Genomic DNA, 27448 nt, shown 5'->3' on the forward strand with positions numbered 1-27448 from the left:
GCCGCCTGCCGCGAGTCGCGCACGCGCGCCCGGGGCTGCCTGGTCCTCTGTGACTTGCGTGTGTGTGTGTGTGTGTGTGTGTGTGTATGTGTGTGTCTGTGTGTGTGTGTGTGTGTGCGCGCGCGCGCGCGCGCGTGTGTGAGACAGAGGGGAGAGGGAGAAGAGAGCGCGAGAGAGGGTGAGTGTGTGTGAGTGCATGGGAGGGTGCTGAATATTCTAAGGCACTGGAACCACAGCGGCAGCTCCGCTGAAAACTGCATCCAGCCAGTCCTCCGGACTTCGGAAGCAGGGACAGGGCGCAGGGCATCAGCAGCCACCAGCAGGACCTGGGAAATAGGAATCCTTCTGCCTCCACTTCACGTTTTTAGCAGCTTGGTGCTAAACTGCTGTCTCAAAATGCAGAGGATCTAATTTGCTGAGGAAAACCGCCAAAGAAGGAAGAGGAGGAAAAGGAAAAAAAAAAGGGGGGTATTTTGTGGATGCTCTACTTTTCTTGGAAATGCAAAAGATTATGCATATATCTGCCCTCCTTTCTCCTGTTTTATGGGGACTGATTTTTGGTGTCTCTTCTAACAGCATACAGATAGGTAGGTACCCTTTGTGCTCTGCTTTTGAATTGTGCATAATTTGGTGGTAATCTTTGTTCACAGTGGACAAATTAATTCATGTCATGTAGACTTATGTCATACCTTGACTGCATTCCAGATTTAAACTGCCTAGAATATACATATTTTTCTTAGCATGTATATTGGCTTTGGTGCAAAAGAGGAAAAGGTGTTCTCATTTCTGATCTCCAAATTTTATTAATTCTGCCTTAAACAACATTTTCCTGTTTGTTCAGATTCTCTAGAGGGTCTGAATGCAAACCTTGTGATTATCAGGAAAGGCTAATGTTTCTGGCCACCTACCTTGCCCTCAGACTCTCATCTGTGCCTTGACCCTTTAACTACCATTTGGACGATCAGCTCCCCGCTGCCCGAGTCCGTTGATGTGTTTATCCGGCCTATTAGCTGAATAAGAGACTCCTGGGCTGTTGGGCGCTAGCGGGCTCCCCTCCTTTCCTTCTCTGGCACTGACACTGTTCTTCTGCTTGGTGTTTGTTCTTTGCAGGGGGGCTATTTCCCAGGGGCGCCGATCAGGAATACAGTGCATTTCGGGTAGGGATGGTTCAGTTTTCCACTTCGGAGTTCAGACTGACTCCCCACATCGACAATTTGGAGGTAGCAAACAGCTTCGCAGTCACCAATGCTTGTAAGTAATGAATATTCATGTCTTTTGGATGCCGCACGCGGAGCGCCCGCGAGTGTGAATGTGGCGTGTGTGTTTCAGTGTGTCAGTGTGTGGGTGTGAGTGACTGCACACGCGCGTGCGTGTGACGGCGTAGGGAGAAAGTGGCTGCAATCTCGGGGACCCCCGCTGGCGGTGTGTGTGTGGGGGGGGGGCGCTGAAGAGGGACCGAAAGGCATTGAAAAGTGTGCGCACTAGGGAGGTGGAGTGGTGATTGGAGCTGGAGGGAGCTCCCTTAGGTTCGGGGGGGTTCTAGTCTTGGGTGTTTCAAGAGAAGCCCTCCCTGTCCCCCCGCCTCCCCCTTCCCCCCACCTTGCGCGCCTGGTGGTACCCTGACCACAGAGAACACGCTGTTTCCCTGGGCGCGCTGTCGGGCTGCTGGATAGATCCCACGGGGACTGCTGAGCCCCGACGCCTGCCCCGGCAGCTGCGCTCCTCTCCTGGCCCTGGATTTAAATCCACAGGCCCAGGACGGATTCATCCTCTGGACCCCTGGAGCCCCATATTACCCACCTCGACGGGACAAGTTGTTAAAATGGTTCTGGAGTTGGGTTCGGGGCTGTTACGTAACGCCCACCCGAGGGGCGCGGCGAGGCTCGGCGAGGAGCGGAGGCTGACGCAGGCCCAGGGCCCGGCCGGGTCGGGTAGCGGTGGAGGGGGAGCGCTGTCAATCTCTCGTTGCTCTGTTCAGCTTGAGCCTAAGTTGAAGGGGGCGATTCTGCCGTGGGCGCCGCGGTCAGCTCTCCGGCCGCGTGCGCTTTGTTCTTAGGTAGCGGGGCTCCAGCAAAGGCAGCAAGAGCTGAAGGACCTGAAAGCAGTTGGAGCCGGCCGAGTTTGGAAATCTGAAGAAGTGGCTGATCAGCCATTTTAGTCTTTGCAGTTATCCATATTAGCCCTAGCACTCCGCGCGGGGTTCCGGGACACGCGATGAAGCTCTGCCAAGGCTTCGGACAGAGTGATAGAACCCAAGCAATTAAGTCTCTAAAAGGTTCAGTGGAAGGGTTCGCGGGCTCCTGTCCTGGCGCTCCCACCCCTGCGACGGCGTGGGCAGTGCAGCCGGCGCCACTGTACCTTCCTGCCCCCTTCCCAGCAGCTGCCATCATTTCCTGCCAACCGGCTTGGGAGAGTCTTTCCTGCCTTAATGTTCTCGGTTTTTATTTCATAGTTAACAGTTTGGAGGGGTGGGTTGCAGATGGCCCACCTTCCACTTTGGCGACAGTGTAAAGGAGCTAGCGGAAAATTACCCCAGAAAAAGCCCAACTGCAGCGTTCCCACATTAGACAAACTGGTTGCCATCTCAATTCCCCATACTGAGCATTAATCATAGAGTCGATGGGTTAGCTTGATTATGGTATATCAGGAACATCATCAACTCATTTTGAAACTACCATCATGCGGATGAAGGAATGGAACAGTTTTCCTTTACTGGTAGAACAGGGGCATTATTGTGGTTATGTTAGGTGTCTACAATCCAATTGTTTATAAACAGCCTATTTAAGAAGTTTTCAGTGCCATGTATATATATATGAATATATATATGAATATATATATGAATATATATATATATATATATATATATATGAACCAAGTGAGAAAAGAAACTAAAGGTGGGGGTGAGGGGTGAGGAAGAGAGAGAGAGTCTGAAAGTAGATTTGCAGCTTTAAAAAACTCAGTGGAAGAATATTAGGAATATTTGGAACAATTTTAGTACATACACAAATACAAAGAAACTGTTGTAGTTTAATTGTTGAAGGTTTTTATATTTGACCTATTGACCTACCGGATTTAGGTCATTTGTTTTGATATCAAGTTTCTATTTTTCTTTTCCTGAATTAAGAGTTTAACACGCGCCATGCTAAGTATCTAACTGTATGTAATTGTATACTAGTGTGAAAATGCTTTGAAAAGTAATGAAACTAAGGACTATGATTATTGGAAGTATGTAGATTTTTAATACAGGGTGAAAGTAATTGACAGGTACACTTTGAAAAATGGTCAGTGTTTGAGAAGTTCACTCATTGGTGAAAATAGTGAGAGGGCCAGAGTAAGAAGATGACAGATATGTCCACTGAACAAAATGAATATTCCTTGCTTCTAAGAGATATTGAATGACTGTTGGGTCTTTGTAAAGATTAAAGATTACTTTTGGTTTAGGTTATAACTAGTTTAGGTCCTCAGTCTCAATATTTTTGAATAGATTTATTTTTAATATAAATTGTATTGGAATAAGATATGCAGACAGAAAATGTGTATTAAATACATATATAACTCCATGAATTTCCACAGAATGAATACATCCATGGCACATGATTTTCATTGAAAACACACACATACACACACAAACAATTTGTTTGACCACACTTCTGAGAAACTGGGAAGATCAAATCGTCATTTTGCACAAATTTTTTTTCTCAGAAAATGAAGCTGAAATAAAAATGCATGTCTCCAGATCCCCAAATTATTCATCCATGGATTATTATTCTAAGACACTAAAACAAATCATGGTGAAGAATTGAATGTCTTTTCAAGTTTGGCATGTACTACTCCCATGTTATAAGTAATCTTACTGATTGCTAAAGAGAACTAGTAAGGGACTGTTATACAAAGGAGACCCATTGGATAGAATTTTCTGGAGTTGACATTGACTCATTGAGCAAATAACATTTTTGCGACTCGCTTTCTTCATTCCCTTAGGAATTTCACAATCTAGAGATTGTAACAAGAAATGGAGCATTTGTGTCCTTCATTTCTTTTCATTTTGCCAAGGGCAATAGAACATGTAAAATTAGTTTAACTCTTTTATGCTCATGTAAACTACAGTCGTGAAGTCAGCAGTCAAGAACTGAATGGAAATCTTGAATATCAAATTTGTCAAGATCCGTCTTGATCATTTAAATTCTGCTCCAGGTTTGTCTCCAATGCTTAGCCTTTGTTGGCTTGCCTTTTCTGTCAGGGGAGTCCACGATCCTTCACTATGAAGTGGAAGGCAACATCAAATATGTTCATAGCTAAAACCAAAATGACTTTCTCTCATTTCCTCCAGAAATGTAAGGAATTCTACTTTTTAACTCCATTACTAAAATAGGTGTCATCAATCAGTGTTCATACAGTAGCTTCTTGTTTTACCTACTTAAATTGTAAGATTCTCAGAGTTAAATTTCTATATGAAGAAAGTGGAGTTTTATAACTTCGTAACATAAAAGAAATTCATTTACTCATTTAATTTTATTCCTGAGATGAAGGCACTTATTTGGAATGTGTAGGTTGACATTGATTTAAGGATCCAGCAAGATCCACCAACTGGGTTAAAGTTATGCAAATGAAATGAAGTCATTATTTTGTGAGCTGGGTAAAAGGACTGTGCAGGGCACTGAACTCCCACATCTTCCTCTTTCACAGTCGCAGTGAGATAAGGAAAGTACCTGTTTATTCCCATTTGTTGCCATCAGTACCTGAGGAAATAAAGACAGATTTCCAATTCTTTCTTTTGCTCTGTCTCTCCCCCTCCTCCCACCCCCTTTTCTTTTCTCCTTCTCTTTCTTCTTAGCTAGAAATAGTACTGAGAGTTTTTTTTTTTCCTGAAAACTGTTAAAACCTAAACCTTTACTATCAGAAAATACAAACCATAAAACTGGAAAAAAAAAAAAAAAGACTAGCATCTGATGTGTTCAATAGTTCAGACTAGTGAGGGACCTCAAGAATTCCTCCCTTTTTCCCTCCCTTCCTCCCTTCCTTCCCTCCCTCTTTCTTTCCTTTCCTTCTTTCCCTCTTTCTTTCTTTCCTCCCTCTCCACTCCCTTCCTTCCTTTTTTCAATATATATTGAGTTCCTTCTAGTTGTCAGGGAATAAATGAATATTTTTCTCATAGAAATTCATTTCTTCTTCTAACATTTTTCTTCTATGCTCTTTTAAATAGTTTTCAAAGTCTTGTAGACCTTGATGCCTTTAGTGTGCACAGGCCACTGTGGTCTTGTCTAAGAACCTTAGTATGAGGATATGAAGATATTCTAATAGTCCTTACACAAAAGCAATGTAGTACAGTAACTGAAAATTTTTGTAAAATAATAAATCTGATTTGGGCATATGTGTACACACCACTTATTTTATATAGTTTAACAAAACAGCAAATATTAGGAAAATACTAAATATTCTTACACTATCAAAAAATTTAATAACCTAATACTGTGCTCATTCCTAAAATTTCTTTAAACTAAAACGGTCTAAAGCATCTATAAACATGAGAATTTAATCCCATAGGGCTTTAGAATGAAAACTTTTAAGGATTAAGTTTCCTCTTCAAAATCTTTCCTTTTTATTTCTTTTCATGGATGACTTTGACAAATTGCTATTAGTCTATATTAAAATAATTCAATAATTTTATATTTCAATTCCATAAAATAAATTATAAAAATATGTAAAGAAATAACAGATACAAATCTACTTTTTCTCTAAGCCAGCAGATGGGGATGTTGGAGAAAATATTGTTCTTTCATAAAACTGTTGCGCACACTAAATACCTTTTGAAACATTGTAAGCAGATTTATTTAGAGAAATTGAAAAAAAAATCTATAAATGCATCCACTTTGAAAACTTCATTTAAAATGCTGTTTGAAAAATAATTCACAATGCCTTTTAAAGACAATTGTCTTTGAGTTTGCATAGATAATCTTAAATATCCTTGTAAAATTGACTAATAATAATAATAATAATAAATGATTACTAAAGGCATCCATGGACAACATTGACTGTAAATGCTCTTAGAAGAGAGAGAATTGTAAACTTGTATTTTTTTCAGCTTTTAAAGCTTGATTCTGCAGATATCATTTTTGAGGTATATTTCTTATCATTGAATTTTAGTTGTGAATTATTAAAATTGTGTATCTGTGTTCATAAAATTAATTTTTGCTAAATCTTTATTACAATTTGCTAGAATGTGATTGTATGTATGTATGTATGTATGTATGTATGTATATGTGTGTGTGTGTGTGTATGTGTGTGTTTATGTATAGTTATAGATTATAAGTGGTTATAGATGGGCTGGGTTATCATGTCTTGCCATTTTTATTCAGGGAATTACTAAAACTGGAGTTATCAACATATGCAAACATTTTGCAAAATTAGAATCAACTTGGATGCTATTAAGCAAAGATTAGAATTCATGGTGTGAAGAAAACTGGGACACATGTACCAGAACACAATACCTTACAACCTGGTGTTGTAAATATTGTTATAATTAATTGAAGGTTACAAAGAAAGACATAGGTCTTTATATGTAAGAATAATTAATTTGTAATTAGTTGTTTGGTTTTTTTTGTAGTTAAACTTACATACTTTACTTATCACAAGAGAATTTCAAGAAAATGATACATTATACTGCACTATACTACACTATACAATCAAAGAAAGAATGGCATCAGTTGAAACATTCTATTTTGGGATTAGAGATGTTAAATATTTAAATGAAAATACTATATGAAACGTTAGAAGCTTGATGTTAAAGAAAACTTATTCCTGTGCTTTTTCCTTTTTGAGGTCTTGCAGGCTTCAACCTGCTGACTCAAGAAGTATGGAGCATTTCCGTTTCACATCAAGCCTTTAAAGTGATAAGGTCATTGCACTGTGACATTATGACAATAGAATGCTGATTCATGCTCAGACCTCGGATCCTCTCATAATCTCTTCCAATAGCACTGTACAGACTTTTCAACTTCCTAGAGCCCCCCGAATTTTAAGGAAGGCTGAAAAGAGCAATTGTTTCCTAATTAGTCCATCATGTTTTGTTGTATAGAGTTTTCAGAGAGTATATTTTTTCCTTCTTCCTCTCTTCCTCTTTCTCCTTCTCTCTTTTTAAAAAAAGTCAATGGAAATACTTAATTTGCAAAGCAAATGCCATTACAGAAAATAACATTTAAATTTAAATAGAGATTTTTGTTTGAAGTGAACAAAGGATGCATTACAGAGTTAAAATCTTGTCTTAGATTTAAATGTTTTATTGGGATTGGTAATGGCCACTGGGTAAATTATATTTCCTTTTCTTTTTCTTTTCCAACTGGATCCTACTGAAGGTTCCTTAGATGTGATTAAAATGTTAGCTTTTTTATTATGGTAATTTTCAGTAAAAATTTCTGAGATTTTTCTCTATTGATTTGAATAACTAATTGACAAACTTCTTATATGACTAGGTCTTTTCAGTACGATAAGATAATTAGTTGTTGAATTCAGCGTTAAAATTTGAAAATCTCCCCCAATTTAAAAAATTTCATACATCAAAATGTTTTTCAAAGCAGATTTTACTAATTTGGGGGGAAAAAAAAGGAGATGAATGTGGTTCTTACAATGGTGTTGATTAGGAGTTTGACACCTATTATTTTTCAGTACTGTTCAATTTATTTTATCATTTTTGATAATTTTAATTTATAGAATGAAATCATTTAAAAATTAACATGGGGAATGAGAATGTGGCCTTCTTAAAGGAGGCAGGATCATGCCTTTTTTGTCTTTCTATCCTTCACAAACCCTGTCTCCGTTCCTAGTACATTGAGCGACTTAATGATTGTTTATCTATTAAACACATTTAATATTATAGGAGATTTTCTTATAGAATTATACTTTCTAAAGTCAGAATTTTGCTTTTCCTCTTCATTTTGATTTCAAAAGAAACAATTTACTTGGTGACTGCCTCATATCCTATTTAGATAGAGGTGTAATATATTTTTCATTTCCACCTACAGGCTGCATATGTTCAGTGTTATCATCTTTATTCCTTAAGGTACATTGCTATATGTTAAATGATTTGCTGAAGGGACGCCTGGGTGGCTCAGTTGGTTGAACGGCTGACTTTGGCTCAGGTCATGACCTCATGGCTCCTGTGCAGGCCCCACATCAGGCTCTGTGCTGACAGCTCAGAGCCCGGAGCCTGCTTCGGATTCTGTGTCTCCCTCTCTGCCCCATCTCCACTTGCTCTGTGTCTCTGTCTCTCTCCTTCAAAAAAATAAAAAAAAATTAAAAAGAAATGATTTGCTGAAGATAAGTAGAACACACACTTTAAAGAGGATTTACAAATGCTGTTAGGATGATGCCAAAGCCATGTTGGTGGTGGTCAGAATGCAAGACTCCATTACAAGGGGACTGACACTTATGGGTGTCCCCGGCTTCCACTTTAATTTTGGATTTTCCACAAAGCGTGACTATACATAATCCCTGAATGGCCACAAAATCGTCTTAGTCTCCCCCTGCCCCCATAATAGTTTATACCACAATTTTCTATGTTAGTCTTTTAGTGCAAATTTAAAAAAAAGGTACCAAATTGCAATTTTTTTCCCTTTTAACTAGAGGATATCTGAGAATGAGGAGTTGATGGACACAGTGTCTTGTTGTGGACTAGTTGCTCTAATATTTGCACAAATGTGTACAATTTTTTATACGCATGCCTTTGTTTGTTTTTGTTTGTTTGTTTTTTGTATCAACCTTTTACCTTAAGGATTTATTTTCCAGTAATTTAGCTTTGTCCTGTTTTCATTCTGTTGGTAATTTGCTTCAGCAAAAGTCCCTCAACTTGTCATTCTAGACTTTTAGTTTTTGTACATTAATTACCATTTTGAAAAAATCATTTAAAATACTTACTACTGATTTTTAGCTTAAGGTCAAAGACAGTTTTAAAATTGAGAACCTTGACATTTGTAAGTGTCTTCAAGCGATTAGAACAAATACGTTGGGAGATAACAGGGTTAATTATAGGAAGGGAATTTATGAGGAGGTAGTTTCTTAGATTGTTTTAATTTTTGTATTTTTTCCCGTTTCTCAAATAAATCACATATACACCCCTCATAGTTTTACTATTTAGATTCTTTGAAAAAATTTTACTGTATAGTTTTATGTATTTAATTTATGAGTTTGTTAATTCCTCTGTTTTTTCCTATTTCAGTAATTAAAATATGAGCACAAACTGGGTTGAGTTGAGTGCCTACATTTTAGTACATCCAAAATGTTTTGAATATGCCATCGTATTTCTATGGCACTTATCAGCCTTTCATGTACAATTAATTTTAATCGATAAATGTTGTGGTATTCACTTGTTTTATGGTCCTCTGATACTTACACTGTGATTGAATTTCAGTTAACCTCAGAAGATAATCCTTCAAGGCAAATATATTTTGTCTTATCTTTATAAATACCCAATTATACTGGTGGAAATGATAGAAATATGGTTAAGGAAACAGGAGAAACCCTGTTATCTCCCAAACCTATTTGTTCTAATCCGACTATACCCTCTGCTTATTATTAAAATATAGTGAAGTGTTACCTGATTCCTCATCCTTATAAGAGATTATGGCCTTAGTCAATCATTTCTAACTTCAGCATAAATTAATTGAAACTCAAGTTACATAACTTGATAAAAAGAAAAAAATTTTCAGGGTGCCTGTGTGGCTCAGTCGGTTAAGCGTCTGACATTTGGTTTCAGCTCAGGTCATGGTCTCACCGTTCTTGAGCTCGAGCCCCATGTCTGGCTCGATGCTGGCAGTGCAGAGCCTGCTTGGGATTCTCTCTCTTTGTCTCTCTCTCTCTCTCTCTCTCTCTCTCTCCCCCCCCCTGCCCCTCCCATGCTAGCATGCTTTCCAGAGTGTTTGTGCTCTCTCTCTCTCAAAATACGTAAATGAACATTAAAAAAAAAAAAAGGAAAAGATTTCCTCAGCCCGTAAGCCTTGGCAGCTGATATTAAGCCTTTACATTACAATCTTGTTCTCTTTCAGATTTACTTTTCATTGTACAATTCCCTAGCATCGGTAGTCAGTCCATTGCAGTTAAGGATGTCAGCAATTTGATTTTATCTATATATACATATATATATATATATACGCATATATATACATATATATATGCATACATATACGTATATATACGCATATATATATGTATATATATACACGTGTATATATATACGTGTATATATATATTTCTTATGCAAGGCTAAAAGGATAGAATGAAATACCTATTTTAAAATAAGCATCTTCAGTCAAGGGGAAAGTATTTACTTTTCTTTTTTGCAGATCGAAATTGCCAGATTTCTTAAAGTGTGGGAAGAGGGCCATGGAAAAGCAGGAGAAACTCCAAGAGGCGGTGTAACTTGATGTACTAGGTGGGACAGTAGAAATTTGGAACTAGAGATTCTGTTTTTTAAGCTTCTCTTTGTCATGGAGTCCCCGAATTGCACATCCGTTGTCAATGTTCATCTACAATGGCATTGAATTACTACAAAACAGTGAATTCTTATCATAATATTACTTTTGACAAATAGAAACTATTTCCAGACTTCCAGAGGGAGTCAAGAAGGAAAGGAGGCATTATGCATCCTTTTGTGCCCAACACCAATTTCAGGCTTTGTATCCTTCTGAGCTGGTGAAAAGATTTGCCTTTGGTAATTCTGAGATAAAATACTGACTGAAAAGTTTTGGGAAACAGTATAGATAAGAATATATAATGTGGAGCATATTACTAGATTTTGAATTTAGGAAGGGCATGCACCGAGTCATGATAAACTTTACCGCCTGCTTGTGGTAGCTGAGACATTGTGGCAACTGAAAACTGCTTGATAAATGGTAGCAGTGCTTATCAGTAGAACACAGAAAAAATTTGTCTTTTAGTTTAAGTTATCTGGTAATGCTACATTCTAGTTCTTTAACATCTAAATAATATTTTCACAATCCCAGATATATTTAAAAATATATTAGCATGTCTTAGAAGAATATTCAATGAAGTTAATGATAATTCTCAAGCCATATATAATTTTTGTCATTGAAGTTAATTATTTAAAAATTCTTGAAGAACATTTTGGCACAGAAATGCAGAACACAATGAATAATTTCCATCTGAAGAATAAGGGTTATAAGGTGTAGGATGATCAGTTTGGTTTAAAATATATTTATTTTAATATATATATTAAATATATATATTTGGTTTAAAATATATTTAAAAATATTGTCATATGTATTTTAGTGATGGTAATTTGGAACATTTTTAACTTATTCTTCAAGGGCTTCATGTAAGGTATTTATTGTGGGTTATAGATATTTAAGGGGGCTGTCTGTTTTCAATGATCCAGCTACCACAGAAATGGCTCCTAAAACTCTAGAGTGGGAAGAGGGACTTCCTAAAGAGAGAGAGAGAGAGAGAGAGAGAGAGAGAGGGAGAGGGAGAAAAGCATCTCTCATAGCAATCCTTTGGCAAAGAAAGTTCTGGAAGCGATCTTTAGGAGTGGTAGGAAAGGTCTGTGCTTTGCTAGTCTTTCTTAAAAGATACATTTCAACTTATGTCATGATTTTCTTTATTTGTGTCTTGTATTTGTCAGGAATTGAAAAGTTTCAATCTTGTTCTTAGTTTCTGTATGAAAGGGAGACGTTGAGCTTTGTAAGTCCCAAGCAGTTTCACAACTTATAGCTTTATTTATTTTAACAGCTTTCTAGTCTTTACAAATTTATGGTGTTATTACTAATTGACATATGGACAGGAAATTCTAGGAACAAAGGCAACAATGCACAGGAAATATCAAGGAACTATATAGTTTTAGTTCTTTGATGGGAAAGACTATAAATCCTCATCTTTATACTCAGAACACAGAGAGTCAGCGATTGTCATCTTAATGCTTTGCCTGTGAAAATAAAAACAAACAAACAAAAAAACCCAAAAAACCTTTGATTCTTACAGCCTTGATATCATGAGAGACAGAGTAGCATCGGTTAGGAGTCTGAACTTGGAATCAAATTCTAGTCTGCTTGTTAGGTGTGTGGCATTAGACAAGTGTAATCTAGGTAAGTTTCAGTTTCCACCTTTGTGAAAGGAATCATCCATTAGAGGACCGTTTTGACAATACACAATAGACCTAAAACACTGCGTACTGTGTTTGGCACTAAGTACGTGAAAATTGGCAAACTTTTATTATTACTTCCTATGTTAGGATCTTTAGGTAGTTTTGATATGCATTGCTTTAAGAGGGGGAATGGTATAAAGAAAAATGCATTTCTAGTTTCTTGTTGGCATCTTTTTCTACTGTTTGTATACCAGGGCAGGGCATATGTTGTTCGGTGGCAAAGAAAAGACCAGCAAAATAAGCCATAAAGCCTCTTAAAGTTTTGCTTGGTGCACTAAATTATGAAAATGATTTTTAAAGACTGAGGTGCTGAAATTCGAGTGGTATTACATCTTTCCCTTTGTCACATATCACTAACATTTAGGATGGCAACAATTTTGAATCATCTTATTCCTGGTAGATCTTTCAAGCTCATAATGAAGATGTAGTTTGATATCTTTTTGAACTGTACACATTATAGATTCCTAATGTTTTATTTTACTTCTTTAATTAAATTATATTTATTTAAGTGAAAAGCAGTCAAGAGACCAGGCTTTGCATTCAGCAAAAATGAGTTTGAATACGGTCAGTAGCTTTATGATGCAAAGGTTTTTTTTTTTCCTCTTTGTTACATGAGGCTGTTTCCTCATCATGCCTGATAATATTATTGGGGGTTTAAATGAGAAAAGAAATGCCTTGATTAGTTTGTCACAAATGATCTGAATTTTCTCTTCCTTTCTGTATCCTAGCCCTTTACTTTGAACTAAACAGCATGCTCAGAGCAATGGAGGAGAATAAAATTCTTTCCTTCAGAGAGCTTACGTATTTGATAGTTTTACATTTATATATAGCTTTCATCTTTGCGAAACACTTTCACATCCATTTGGCCTTTCCTGTAGGTAGCTCTGTAAAGTTTATAGGCTAAATGGAATTATACTGATTTTCAGATGCGAAAACAGAAACTTGAGTGAATTAAGCTACTGCAGATTTGTGGAGGAGCTCTTGCCTGGAGAAGCCTGCTACTTCCTAGGTCAGAGCTTCTCCTCCATCCTAGATGGCAATGCCACCAGTCTATTAAAATGAGCAGACATGGTTCGAAGTTACGGTTCCAACATTTATCAGTTACGTGACTCTGTATGTATCAGCCACGCTTTCTAAGCCTGTGTTTTCCTCTGTAAAATGACAGTCACTGTAATACCTACCTCATAATATAATTGTCAGATTTCAATGATAAGAGTTGCCCAATATAATATAGTGATTAATGTTGCTAATTTTAGTAATTTCTATCCCCGTTAGTGTACATTAGTCACATGTACTTGACTCTATACTTTTAGATGCGTGGAGGGGAAAGCAGGTAAGGAGGGCTAATGTAGCTCTCTAGGTAATTTTCAAATTAATAAGCTTCTTTAATATGACCACTCCAACTAATATTAGAGGCTAGGGTTTTATTTTCTCATCATCTTTAGGAAACTGGTGAATATACACGTCTTACAAGAATTTAGTGTGCTCTTGGTCCACAAACCCTCTCTGCAGAATTCAACAGATAAACAGAAAGAACTGAAAATTATGAATAAGTTAACAAAAATGTAGATTCTGGTTAGCATTGTTAATTGTGAATATTTGATTCTATTCAGTTACCACTTTTATCACTATATTTGAGCAAGTAAACAATGATGGTAGATGTTTCCTTATGTGTGACATTAAACACAGGACGTGTTCATTGTGACGTCTTCCCTGTGGACCAGTTGTCTGCATCTTGCTGCTGGTTGGTTGGCCCCGTGTCATCTTCCTTAAAATTCCTTCCTCAGCATGAATAAGGGAGGCTCTTTTTGCCTTTTCCTATTCTGTTGTAAAGGTCTCAGAGATTTGAAAAACTCTGAAATAATTACTTGTCTAGAGCATACTTACTTTGGAGAATGGAGAGACACTTTCTAAGGAGATGTAACCACTGACAATAAGTAAAAATAAGGAAATCTGTGGATGAGCTAAAGTTTTTCATAGTTCATAAATTATTCACTACCTCATATTGTGTTGACTTCCATTATTCCAGTGCTGCCTCATATTGCAGTTAGCAGCATGTGAACTCTTTCATGTAGTATAGTAAGAACTTGGGTCAAAAGTATTCTTTTAAGCAAATCCATGTATTTACAGGATAAAGTTACATTGATAACTTTTGATTTGGACCTGAGGTAGAATGCATTGGGGTAAAAGTCAAGAGTGTATCTTCAAAATACTTATGTCTACCTTGTTAGTATACATCAAAACTTATATCAGGATTTTCTTCTTTCTTTACCTCTTTCCTCAAACTTTTAGTAGAAACCTGTTCTATGCCAATTTGTTGATGATCTCTGAGATGACAGAGGAAGATAAGGTTTCTATATTGGAAATTATTCATGGGTCCAAAATCTTCTTTTTTCATGGCAAAGGTAGTAGTTTATCTAGGTCAGCTAGGTGATTTTCTTATTATGTTAGTGTGTGTAGTGTAGTAATGGTTTCTAGGTCATTTATAAATATTATTCTGTACCTTGGGAGTAGATTTGAATCAAAGTGTCTTAAGAGTGGAAATGGTAATTCCAAAAATTGTGAGGAAAACATAAAATTGTCTTGATGGAAGCTGAAAAATAATTATCTTATATCGGATTTAGAATATTGTTGAAAACTGGGTGGTCCAGTGAAGAACCAGTGATAGTAACTGTAATGTGAATTGAAGATCTGTCAAAAATAGTTTTCATTTTCGAATCATATTTGGAAATGATAATTTTTATTTTATTTTGCATGACTATTTTTTTCCCTCTCTGCCAAAATCTTTTAAGTTCAGTTTGAACTGGTATAGACTATGGAAATTGCTGGGTAGTCTTTTTATAAATTAATTAGATGTGGGCTATATTATATAATTGTTGTAAATACTATTTTAGCTTATTATGAAGAAATAAGTTACAATTTTTACAATAGTAGGTTTTATGAAGTAGTTACAAATGTTATTGTGAGTAATTTGAACTAACACATTGGTAGTTCTCTTGTAATGTTAAGACAGATTTTATGTAATCTAAACTTTGATTATTGTAGTAGTTTGAGAATTTCATGTGGAAAATTGTAATTGTCTAAAAAAACTGATGTAGGATTGGGGCGCCTGGGTAGCTCAGTTGGCTGAGCATCCAACTCTTGATTTTGGCTTTGGTCATGACCCCAGGGTGTTGGGATCAAGCCCGATGTTGAGCTCCACCCTGAGCATGGAGCCTGCTTGGGATTGTCTCTCTCTCTTCCTTTGCCCCTCATCCCTGCTCACTGTCTCTCTCTCTCTAAAAAAAAAAAAAAAAAAAAAAAAAAAAAAAAAAAAAAAAAAAAAGATGTTTTTAATGAAAAGAAAAAATATCAAATAATTAAAATATTTGTGAATAATAACATTTTGGTACTGTGAATGACTTAAAACTTAAAACATGGAGAAAATTAGAATATAGATTCTTATGGTCTTTATATTTGAGGTTTAAAAATTCTGATGAAAGTAACTCTTGTATTTGGTAATTTAAAAGAAAATATTCATTTATCGTTGAGAGAGGGAGCTTGAGCAGGGGAGGGGCAGAGAGAGAGGGAGTCAGAAGATCTGAAGTAAGCTCTGTGCTGACAGCAGCCAGCCTGAAATGGGGCTCGAACTCATGAACCCTGAGATCATGACCTGAGCTGTCTGACCTTCAGCCTACTGAGCCATCCATATGGTAATTTTTTGAACACTACAAAAGGGAATATAATAAATATGGAGTCTTTTTCCCTTCCCCAATTTCACTTCTTTCAGATTATCACCTTCATGATTTCCGGAAATTCGAGTATGACTTATGCACTATGCTGTCTGTATCTTGATTGTTTCCAATTTAACAAAAATTGAAGTGCTTCTTTTATCTGCACATTTTCCTTTTCCTTTGTAGTCACTGTATAATATTCCCTTGTTATTTAGCTCTGTCTTTTGTTGGTGATTTTTTTCTATTTTTTCCTATCTGTTTTAATATCATGTGCAAATGAATTTGCAGAATAGATTTCTGTGAATGGATTAACTGAGTCAAAAGGTGTTTGCATTTAAAATTATGCTACATGTCCAAAAAAGGTATAACAATTTACAGTCCTACTTAGAGCATATGGTATGCCTGTTTTTTCCCAATCTTATTAGTAGTGTACAATATTAATTTTTTTTAAATTAATTTCTCTTCAAGTTAGTTAACATACAGTGTAGTTTTGGCTTTAGGACTAGGACCCAGTGATTCATATCTTACATATGACACCCAGCGTTCATCCCGAAGAGTGCCCTCCTTAATGTCTGCCACCCATTTAACCCATCCCTCCATCCAGCAACCCTCAATTTGTTCTCTGTACTGAAGAGTCTCTTTATGGTTTTCCTCCCTCTCTGTTTTCATCTTATTTTCCCTCCCTACCCCTATGTTATTAAAATTTTCAAAGCTTTGCCACTGGTGTTTAATTGCTTAAATTTATAATAATAACTTTTCACTAATACTAAAAGTTTCTTAACATTTATTTGCATTTCTGCATGTGTGTATCTATGTGTGTGTGGGTGCTTATGCACCTATTCATAACCTGGTGCCCAGTTTTCTATTGGGTTATGGTTCTCTATTACTTATTACTTATGGTTCTCTATTACTTATGGGCATATATATATGTGTATATATATATATATATATACACATATATATATTAAAGTATCCATATACTTTGTTGATTTTGTGGCTATTTTTGTTTTTCTTTTAACCTGTGTATGATTTTTCAGAATCAAGATTTCAGTTCATGATTTTTAAGAATACACTACTGTTATATTTTAGTCAAATTTAGAAATTGTTAAGGATTTTTATGCCTTGCTCAGCAAGACTTTTCCCACTCAAAGTTATTTAAAGAAAAACAACTGCTCATTTTTAAAATTAGTATCCTTCCTATTTTGGTTTCATGATTCAGAATAAATCTTTGATTCATCTGGATTTGTTTGATATAAATGCTCAAGTAATGATCTAGCTTTAGTTTTTCCTTTATAAGGTTAGCCAATTATCACAACATATACTAAAAAAAATACATTTTTTTCTTTGTTTTGAAATGCTATCAGATTTTCTTCTTGAGTAAATAGTTCTTTAGGGAGTTAAAAATGAACAGGGAATTTACCCAGAAAATGAAATAAACAAGATTAAAACTCTATTACAGACAAAGGAATGTAAAGTAATGCAAGGCACTTATTTCCTGAACAGTGCTATTCTTATAAATTGTGCTTTTGTGTCACTGGGTCTCAGATCAATAAAAGAGGATGTCAGATTTTGAACATTAAATGAGCCCAGAGGGATAAATAAAGGATTTTGTTATGTTTTTTGGCTTGTGTCACAGCTCTAATATCCCTTAAATGGACTGCTAGTTTTACATATTTCTTTACCTATATCAAGGTTTAAGTAATGCGTTATGACTATGACTTGGCTTTGAGTATCACTTTGAAGTTAATTCAGTGTAACAATCCATATGTGTTCACAAATAGAATATTAAAACCAAGGACTGCAATCGACACGCAATGAAGAAAGGTAAAGGAACTCATATCCTCATGGTTTTATTAACTAATATATAGTTTCATCCTCAGTTTGTCATAAGAACTAGTTTTATGGGCTTTCTAAAGCCAAATATCAAGCTATTTATGATATAAATATTATTAAACTGGAATGCTAAATAAAACAGTAAACTGTTACTTGCATCAATAAATACTTTCAATTTGTCTCATGGTATATGACGTGCACATATATTTTTGGCTAAATATCAGGGAAAGCTGTAAATCTTTAATCACCACTTTTTGTAGAACTCTGAATTTCATGTGGCCCTGTCATGCATTTTCTAATACATTTTCTTGCCATGGTCATTAAAATGGGAAGATTGTCACTTTCAAGATAAAGATTTTATAAAATGTACTTCATTAAATTTCTGAAAGACACTAGTCATTTGTTTGTGTTTTAATATATCTTTTGGTGAATAGAAAAATTACACCTGGGTAAAAAAAAAAACAAAAAAACCTTAAATCAGTAGAACCACAGTGTTAAAAATTATTTATATTTAAAAAAAATAAAATTTAAATTAAATATTTTGTAAATATTGGCTTAGTCTCATTTCTTCCCCTCCCTCCTAAAGGCAGAGGAAAGTGATAAGAAAAATCCATTTGATGCCACTCTACTAAAAATGGGTGATGTACCACTAAAGGGTGTACATAATATAGTCCTGGAGTCATAATGGAGCAGAATGAAGGTAGACTAAAGAGGGAAATTTTTCAAGAAGGCTCCATGGGACACAGACCCTGTTGTGTTTGAAGGAGTTACTTCTGCTTTTCTTTTGCCATACTTTCACTTGTGTCCAAATGGCTATTATATGTCATAATAATTTTTGTTTTGATTTAAAACCTCAAAGGTTGTATTAGCTTTCCATTTACTTTTAGTTTTCTTTGAGAATTTGTATTTCCAAGCACTCAGTCATATTTACCTTTGCTTCTCTTCATTTTTATTTATTTCTAAGTTTGTTCAAAGCTCTGAAGTGAATCTACTTCAGGACATGTTTATTTACATGCTTATCTAACTCTAAATAAAACAAAACAAATGAATAAACAAAAACAGAATAAGACCTGTAAATACGGAAAACAAAGTGGTGGTTGCCAAGGGGAGGTGGGTGGGGGGGGATGGGCAAAATGGGTGAAGGGGAGTAGGAGATACAGGGCTCCAGTTAATGGAATGGATAAATCATGGAAATAAAAGCACAGCATAGAGAATACAGTCAGTGATATTGTAATAGCTTTGTATGGTGACGGAGGGTAACTACACTTGTGGTGAACATAGCATAATGTATAGAGAAACTGAATGACTATGTTGAGCAAGCACCTGAAGCTAATGCAGCATTGTGTGTCAACTATATTCATATAAAAAAAAAAAACCTCCAAAATTAATGCAAAAACTTTTCCTAATTATACAAGTTACAGATTAAGAAATCTAAAAGAAAAAAATATCATCACTATTTTTAACCAAGAAATGATCACTTGTTAATAGTTATGTGTGTTTTTTTTCCAGCGCTTTTATACTTGATGTCCTTGGGTGGCAGTAGAGACATTTGTAAACCTAAATTCATAGCTTCATAGTATTCATCCCCATAATTTACTTAATCATTTTCTAATTTTGCAGATTTTGTTTGAATCCTTCTTTTATCCATTATAAAATATTGCTGCGGTTGAAAATCCTTCTGCATGTGTATTTTTCCTCATTTCTGATGACTGAAGCATAATTATAGCATCAAAGGCCTTGAAGCATTTGATCATTTCTGATATACACTAAGGAAAGTCCATACCAATTTATAATCCTATCAACAATCAATGAAATGTCTCACAATATCATTGCTATCATTAAAAAAAAATCCTTATGTATTAGATAGCAAGAAAAATCCTCTTTATTAAAAAAAGTTTTTCATGTTCCTTACACATTTATGGTTCTTTTTTTTTTTTAATTTTTTTTTTTCCAACGTTTATTTATTTTTGGGACAGAGAGAGACAGAGCATGAACGGGGGAGGGGCAGAGAGAGAGGGAGACACAGAATCGGAAACAGGCTCCAGGCTCTGAGCCATCAGCCCAGAGCCTGACGTGGGGCTTGAACTCACAGACCGCGAGATCGTGACCTGGCTGAAGTCGGACGCTTAACCGACTGCGCCACCCAGGTTCTTTTTTCACAAATTGTTTATTAAGATCTTTTGCCCAGCCTTCATCGCCATCTTGGTATTTTTTCCCATTGACTTGGAGTTATTTTTCCAAGATAACTATGGCTTGAGAAGATGGGGCCAGGGAGTTGAAGATCCAGTAACTAAATGCTTTGGCCCAGATGGGGGCTGTGCTATGTTAGCTTCCATGTCATTGGTTAGAATTATTCAGATGGGGGGTGCCGGGGTGGCTCAGTCGGTTGAACGTTTGACTTCCGCTCGGGTCATGATCTCGGTTCATGAGTTCAAGCCCCGTGTCAGGCTCTGTGCTGACAGCTGGGAGCCTGGAGCCTGCTTCGAATTCTGCGTCTCCCTCTCTCTCTGTTCCTCCCCTGCTCTCCCTCTCTCTCTCTCAAAAATAAATAACGATTTAAAAAAATAAAAAAAAAACTATTCAGATGGCCACGCACAACTTAAGGGAGTGCAGACTAAACATTCTTGTGTCCAGAATCTGAAAACTGTTATTTGATGAATATTACTAAAGTCTACTATGGAAACCTATTTCATTATTCACACTTTCACATTTGTATACAATTCGTTTTTTAAAGTATTGTTTTGAAGATGGTTTTCAAATTCCCCTCCCTCCCCTCTTATATCTGTGCATGTTTTAAACTTGTAAAAACATAGAAAGACAGAATGAAAACAATGTTTCTGCCTTCCTTACCTATGTCTAGTCTCACTCCCTAGACATGACCACTTTTACCGTTTTGTCTTTCTTCTAGTGGTTAACTCCAATTACTATTATAATTATATTCTTAATTGTGTATTTCTCTATTGTTTTCCTTTCCAATTATAATAATATGTTTGAATCCACAGTTGTTATTTCAACACGTACAGGTGGTGGTGCCTTTGAACTGCCTACCTTAAGAGTTGATAATGTTTTTGAGTCAAGATTGAGAAAATTTACATTCTACTCTGTATATATAATTGGATGACTCTATATCCATATACTTTATATGTAGGCTTATCCTAGAAGCTAAAAAGTGATAAGCATTATTTAATAATTATATATAGCCACATGACCATTCTTTACTGCAGAACCAAGTACCATGCTCTTTTTGTGCTTTCCCTTTACAGCTTGTTTTCTTTATTGGGTATTTGAAATTCCTAATGTTTCTTTTGTGTTATATGGTTTTAGTGTATTTGTAGGCTCTTGCTGTCCAGTGTGTAGTTCATGGATTCTGGTCTTTCCAAAGACTTCCTTCCATCCTCTTTATGCAATCTTTGTTGGTTGCTCTTCATCCTCCTGTACAGCTGATTTCCTAGGATGGCACTTTTTTTGTGGTTGATCACTTATCTTTCTGTTTCTTGGCTTATTTCTTCATATGCATTAAATCTATTTCTATTCATCACTTATAATTTCCTTTAAAATAATTTTGTGAGAATAATAATAAATAATAAAAATATTATAAACATAATAATAAATACATAATAATAAATAATAAAATAAAACTTTATCATGTGTGTGTATATATATATATATGTATTGGGTGGATATTGATTTCTAGGATGAATATCATATTTCCTTAGAACTTGGAAGGAATTACACACTTATTTTCTGTCATCAGATGTTGTTGAGAAGTCTAATTCTTATATTTTTGTGTACTTATTATTTCCTTTCTGGAAACTTTCAGTCTCTTCTTTATGTTTAGTCTCTTAAACTTCGCAGTGATATTCCTGTATGGAAATTTTTTTTTTCCATTCTACTCAGCACTCTATTTTTTTAAAGTGTATTTATTTATTTTGAGAGAGAGAGAGAGAGTGGAATCAGGGGAGGGGCAGAAAGAGAGGGAGAGAAAGAATCCCAAGCAGGCTCCCTGCTGTCAGTGCAGAGACTAACTCAGGGCTGGATCCCACAAACCATGAGATCATGACCTGAGCCGAAAATTAAGAGTCAGATGCTTAACCAACCTAGCCACCCACCTCAGCCACCCAGGCACCCCAGCACATCTATTTCTCTATTTGAAAACAGATTCTTCCCTAAGATTTGAGGAACACTTAGCCCTATTACTCAGATAATTTGCCCTCCTCCATTTAATTATTTCTCTCTAGATAGCTCTTTAGGGTGACTTTTTTCCTACTCATTTAGAATTTATTTAATGTAAGATAAGCATTTGAAATTAATCCATCCTTCAAATTTATTCGTACGATACCTTTAAAGATTATTTTTACTAGTATAATACAATTAAAATAAACTATAGAGCATTCATTTTGCTATGTAGAACATCTAACCAAGTCCGAGGTTGTCTTGAATGATTATATGCACTTAAATAATGCTACACCAGATCTTCACTTTTTCCCTTTCTACTCACTGCATGATTATTTAAAATATAGCTTTTGTGCCATTTTGGAAACCATAGAGAATCCCTGGGTAAGAGACACATAATTGTGAGTGCTGCTGGAAACAATACAAAGATTACACATTAAAATGAAGGAAGCGAATGAGCAGGACACCGTGAGCAATGACATAAATCATAGATATTTGGCTTGCCCATTTCACATTACTGATCTTGGTCATTACCTTTCTTGTAGTTAATTATAAGTTGTTTTTCTTTCCTCTTTGCAACAGTTCTACAAAACCTGTATATTCGTATTTTTTATCTTTGCCATCTCATTCTTTTCAAAGGGTCTTTCTTTATGTTGGCAACATAGTTGAATGTTTTCTGTCTTTTTGATATTTCATCTTAGGTATGTGGCTTTTCAATTTTGAATGCGACGGTCATGATAAGCTTCATTTCTCAGTTCTTAATTCTAAAAATCAGTCACGTTAAAACGTCACCTGTGGGGGCAACTGGGTGGTTCAGTCGGTTAAGCGTCCGACTTCGGCTCAGGTCGTGATCTTGCAGTTCATGAGTTCGAGCCCTGTGTTGGGCTCTGTGCTGACAGCTCAGAGCCTGGAGCCTGCTTCAGATTCTGTGTCTCCCTCTCTTTCTGCCCCTAACCCACTCTCATTCTGTCTCTGTCTCTCTCAAAAATAAATAAACATTAAAATAAATTTTAAAAAACTTCACCTGTGTTTTAACAAATGCATCACTAATGATCAGATATGAGTACTCAGTAGAAAAAATATTAAATATATCTAACAGAAGAAGAAAGCTTAGAGATTTAGGGATTTCATTTTTTGCGGTCAACTTTTCCTTGTTGATAATGGAGGTAATCTCTAGCTTCAGAAAATGAGAGTACACTGAAGAAGTCATACATTACTGGTAGGTTGAAAGTACAGTTTACTAAATAACTTCTTTTTTTTTCTTGATGAAAATCAAGAAGATTGATTTGTACACTTACTGATGATAGAGGTTCTAGTGAGATTGCTAGTCTCATGTGACTCAGCAGAAGAGTTTAATACCTCTTCCTTAAAAAGTATCTGTGGTTGATTTTCATTATTCACAGTAGTTCTGTCCTAGGAAATTGCTGTGAATCCCAAATTAGGGAATACTGAACCGTTGCTCCTAAGGAAATACAGAGTTAGTTTCTTCGGTCACAATGTTTCCATCAACCTGATTGAGACATAACCTTTTTATGTGTATTTCTGTTTCAGATACCTTATTTAATACATATTGTTGATCCACTGACATTGAATACATGTCTGAACAGTTTATCTAACACATCCAAGTTCTCAGTAAGGCACATTACAGATCTTATGCTTAGGAACATTTGACAGTTGGGACCTGCCCTGGGACCATGTTCAGCATTATGCTTGGGCATTAAAAAAATTTTTTTTAATGTTTATTTACTTTTGAGAGAGAGACAGAGCACACACAGGGGAAGGAAGGAGAAAGAGGGAGACACAGAATCCAAAGCAGGCTCCAGCACAAAGCGTGACGAGGGGCTTGAACTCACGAACTGCGAAGTCATGATCTGAACCGAAGCCAGACGCTTAACCGACTGAGCCACCCAGGCGCCCCTATGCTTGGCATTTTAAACAGCAAAATCACCAACAGAACACATAAAAATGGAGAAAACTTGGTACTAAATAAGCTGTAAACAGGGTACTTTTTATAGTCTGAGAGCTAACAAGAAGGCAGAATGTTGCCCTGTTGGGCTCCAGCCGGCCGGTATGTGTATTGAGCAAGTGCCCTGCCCATTGGTGCTTTTCTGCAGCAATGCTGCCAGGATTGATTTGGGGGTTGAAAATAAATTTTAGCGAGCGGTTAAATTTGCAAATGCAAAATCCATGCATCGTGAAAATTGACTGTATTTGATTTGAGCCAGTTTTGCAATTCACATAGCTTTTCTATTATTATTATTTTTTTAGGAGTAGTCTGATAGAATTTAAAGAATTCCACCTTGCTTTGAAATGCTTATAATTACCCATGTTGATAAGTCACCTTGAATTTGAAAGGATAAGAAACTGACACTACTTTAAACTCTGTGGAGGAAATTGAAGGGAAAAGAAAATGCTGATTTCCACCAGTTCAAGTTCATGATGGCACAGCTGAAGGACAAAGAATTTCATTTTGTTTTTTCTTTAATGAATGTCCCCTAAATGAGAAAGGTCTAAAACACCAAAGGGCATGAAGCTCCTTTGAGGTGTTTGAGCGATAATATTTGTGTTGTATTGTCCTAGATTTTTTCCACTTGTGGTTTGCCAGTCTTTGCACTGGGAAGGCTCAAGTAGGAGGGTCCAAGAGGCAAAGAAGACAGAAAAATGAGAAGTGCAGATGGCTGTTGTGTGTATCTATCTGTGCATTGGGATGAATATAGGCTTCACAAGGGTTTAACAGAATCTCCGTACCATTCTGCCTCCTATAAAGGATTTTTCTAAGCCCTGAGGAGGTTGTGGTGAGGAAGATGGAAAGGTGTACATGCTCATGGAACTGACATTAGAATGGGTTGAGTGATAATAAACCGGTCAACAAACAGAAAAGAGGCAATTACAAACTGGGCTGCATGCTTTAAAAGAACTCATTAGGCACATGTGGTGGAGGAACTAGATGAAGGCATGTGTTAAGTGCGCTCTTGGGAAAGGTGAGACCTGAGCAGAAGCCAGGCAGACCAGAATCAGCCTGACAGATGAAGAAGGGTAGGCAAGCATCCTTGGTGGAAGGAACAGGAAGTACAAAGGTCAGGGAAGAGAAAAGTCTTGGTGTGATGACTGTTCAGAAGAAAGTGGGCAAAGGAAGCTTGAGAGATCAGTACCAGAGGCAAAGCACACGTAGGCCATGGGAAGCAGCATATTTGTCAATTTTTGCATATTCAATTTTCACATACATCTCAGACTGGATGTAAAACAATAAAACAATAAAAAGATCTTACCCATTAACAATTTACCTTTATCAGAGTTAATGTCAGCAAAAGTATTCAATCAGAAGAAGCCAATACTGTTTCCATACTCACAGCATCATTGTAGGAGACAAAATTATTTGCTTTTGATTGGATTTGGATTTGCCTTTGTTTTGGAGGGGGACATCTGTTCGGTATGAACAGTTCCTACACATGTCTTAGGCAACAAAGAATTTCTATGTTTACAGGGACTTATGGTATGTTGTGTTGTGAATTGCCCTATATAAATGAGGCTATTGATATTACAGTTAAATTATAATTCGGGATCTTCCAAGTTTGTCTCTTATTTGGTGCTGAAATTATTTTCTGAACATTTGGCTTCCAAAATTCTTCCTATTGAGAGACAGGAGATCATGAATGGGCAAGGCCTGGCCTTGGGGGCAAGGGAGGGGTCACCATTTCCCTTTATAGCTCCACAGGCTAAGTCAGAGTTAGTTGCTAGTTGTGAGGATGAATGAGGTTCTCCCTGAAGCCATGTCCTTGGCTCCATGAATACTCTCCCCTCTGAAACCAAGTGTGGAGAGAAATGTGAAATTTAATTTGCCCATCTGCTGATCTGTCCTCATTGCCTTTGCCAAAACATGAAATTCTTTGGTTGAAGAAAAGAGCTACTTAAAAAACACATAATACCAGAAGGATTGCCATTTTCTAAAAATTTGGGTTCTTTTTTCCCAGTTCTTTTGTCTAACGGACAAAAACGGTCATCTACGTAAGTATAAATTGAGTATTTTCATATGCTTTAAAATGGTAGCAGGCAAACAGTGAAGTTATTGCTTTGGGTCCACTAGGCCTTCTATGGAAGCTGCGATCCTCACTGTAATCCCCAAGGTGCACTACTGTTTTTATTTCTAGGTAATTAAGGTGGTATCATATACTTCAGTGTTTGTTTATGCTGCCAGGTCCAATATATGTCTATGGAGTGAACTCTGCTTTCCTTGTGAAAAACAAAACAAAACAAAACAAACAAAAAACACTCTGCTTTTCTTTTCTCCTTATCTGGGTGATAATAGACTTGGAGTTATATGCCATTCAAAGGAATAGAATCCAACCTAAGAACAGTCCCCTTGAATCTTCTCTTATATGCCTCGTTACGATATTTATGTTTTCTGAATGGCTTGAGAACAGGGTTTCCTTGGGGGGAAACTTTCAAAACTCAATAACTTGGTAAAATTGAAAGATGAAGAGTCTTTGTTTTGTTACTAGAAACATGGTAAGTGAAATGAAATGTAATGATAAAATATCAGGACCTCAGAACCCCAGGATAGATGCCATACTAAATAGTAAAGGCAATAAATTGTCAGTCTTTGGGGGATGCTTTCTAGGGAGAAAGGTTTCAGGATCTCTCTGGATAGTCTATTTAATCAAAAAATAACTCTTCTTGTCAAGAAGTTTTGCATTATGTCTAACTGAATTTGTCCTACTGTAATTTAAATATCATTTCTTTCATTCAAGCCTTGAGGAAAAAGTGAAAAAATTCTCTGCTTTCTCAGCATGATAGGACTCCATATACTTAAAGGCAATAAATAAACCATTCATTTATTTTCTAAGTAAGGGACTCAACCCAGGCTTCTCACAGCACATGAGTTCATTCTCTGGTTTATTTTTTCTCATCACGTATGACCTCATTTCTATTTTGTTTTATAAAAAAAAAAAAAAGGAATTGCGGCCCACTAGGGTGTAATAGTATTAGTTTCTAGGTAATTTTGATGATGATTGGAGGCATATATTCAAGATAACATATCATTTACTATTGAATACATTCTAATATTACATTTAGTTTTGAAATATCTACATCATATTTAATTTTTTTTTTAACGTTTATTTATTTTTGGGACAGAGAGAGACAGAGCATGAATGGGGGAGGGGCAGAGAGAGGGAGACACAGAATCAGAAGCAGGCTCCAGACTCTGAGCCATCAGCCCAGAGCACGCGGGGCTTGCACTCACAGACTGCAAGATCGTGACCTGAACTGAAGTCAGACGCTTAACCGACTGAGCCACCCAGGCGCCCCGCGAAATATCTACATCATATTGAAGATACTCATTGAATATATAGGTTAGGATCTTCCTGATCTTTATTTTTTTATTTTTTACTGTATTATTCTCGTGTTTGGTTAAGAATCCTAACTCTACTACTTGTTAGCTACCTAGTATTAGACAAACTAAGTAGCTTCTCTTGCCTTTAATTACATTATTTATGAAATATGACACAATAATATTGTCTCTGTAAAAATATTTAATGACATACCAGAGATGTAGAAAGTGCTCAACAAATGCAAATTT

General features: G+C 36.3%; 1 protein-coding gene across 3 annotated transcripts in view; it reads left to right on the top strand.

Annotated features, from left to right (window-relative positions):
- Positions 1-417: 417 nt before the first annotated feature.
- GRIA2 (glutamate ionotropic receptor AMPA type subunit 2) overlaps positions 418-27448 on the top strand; it is a 157275-nt gene continuing 130244 nt past the window's right edge. For 2 of the 3 annotated variants that reach the window (XM_047091451.1, XM_047091452.1), the window contains exons 1-2: positions 500-587; positions 1111-1251. In XM_047091451.1, the coding sequence (XP_046947407.1) occupies positions 500-587; positions 1111-1251 (229 nt within the window). Of the gene's footprint in view, positions 588-1110; positions 1252-27448 lie in introns of all 3 variants that reach the window. The other variant, XM_047091454.1, reaches the window with a different exon arrangement.

The sequence above is a fragment of the Lynx rufus genome, unplaced genomic scaffold (genome assembly GCF_022079265.1).
Source record: "Lynx rufus isolate CCGP_SWC_20201006 ecotype Redwood Valley unplaced genomic scaffold, mLynRuf1.p SCAF_3, whole genome shotgun sequence".
Taxonomy (NCBI): domain Eukaryota; kingdom Metazoa; phylum Chordata; class Mammalia; order Carnivora; family Felidae; genus Lynx; species Lynx rufus.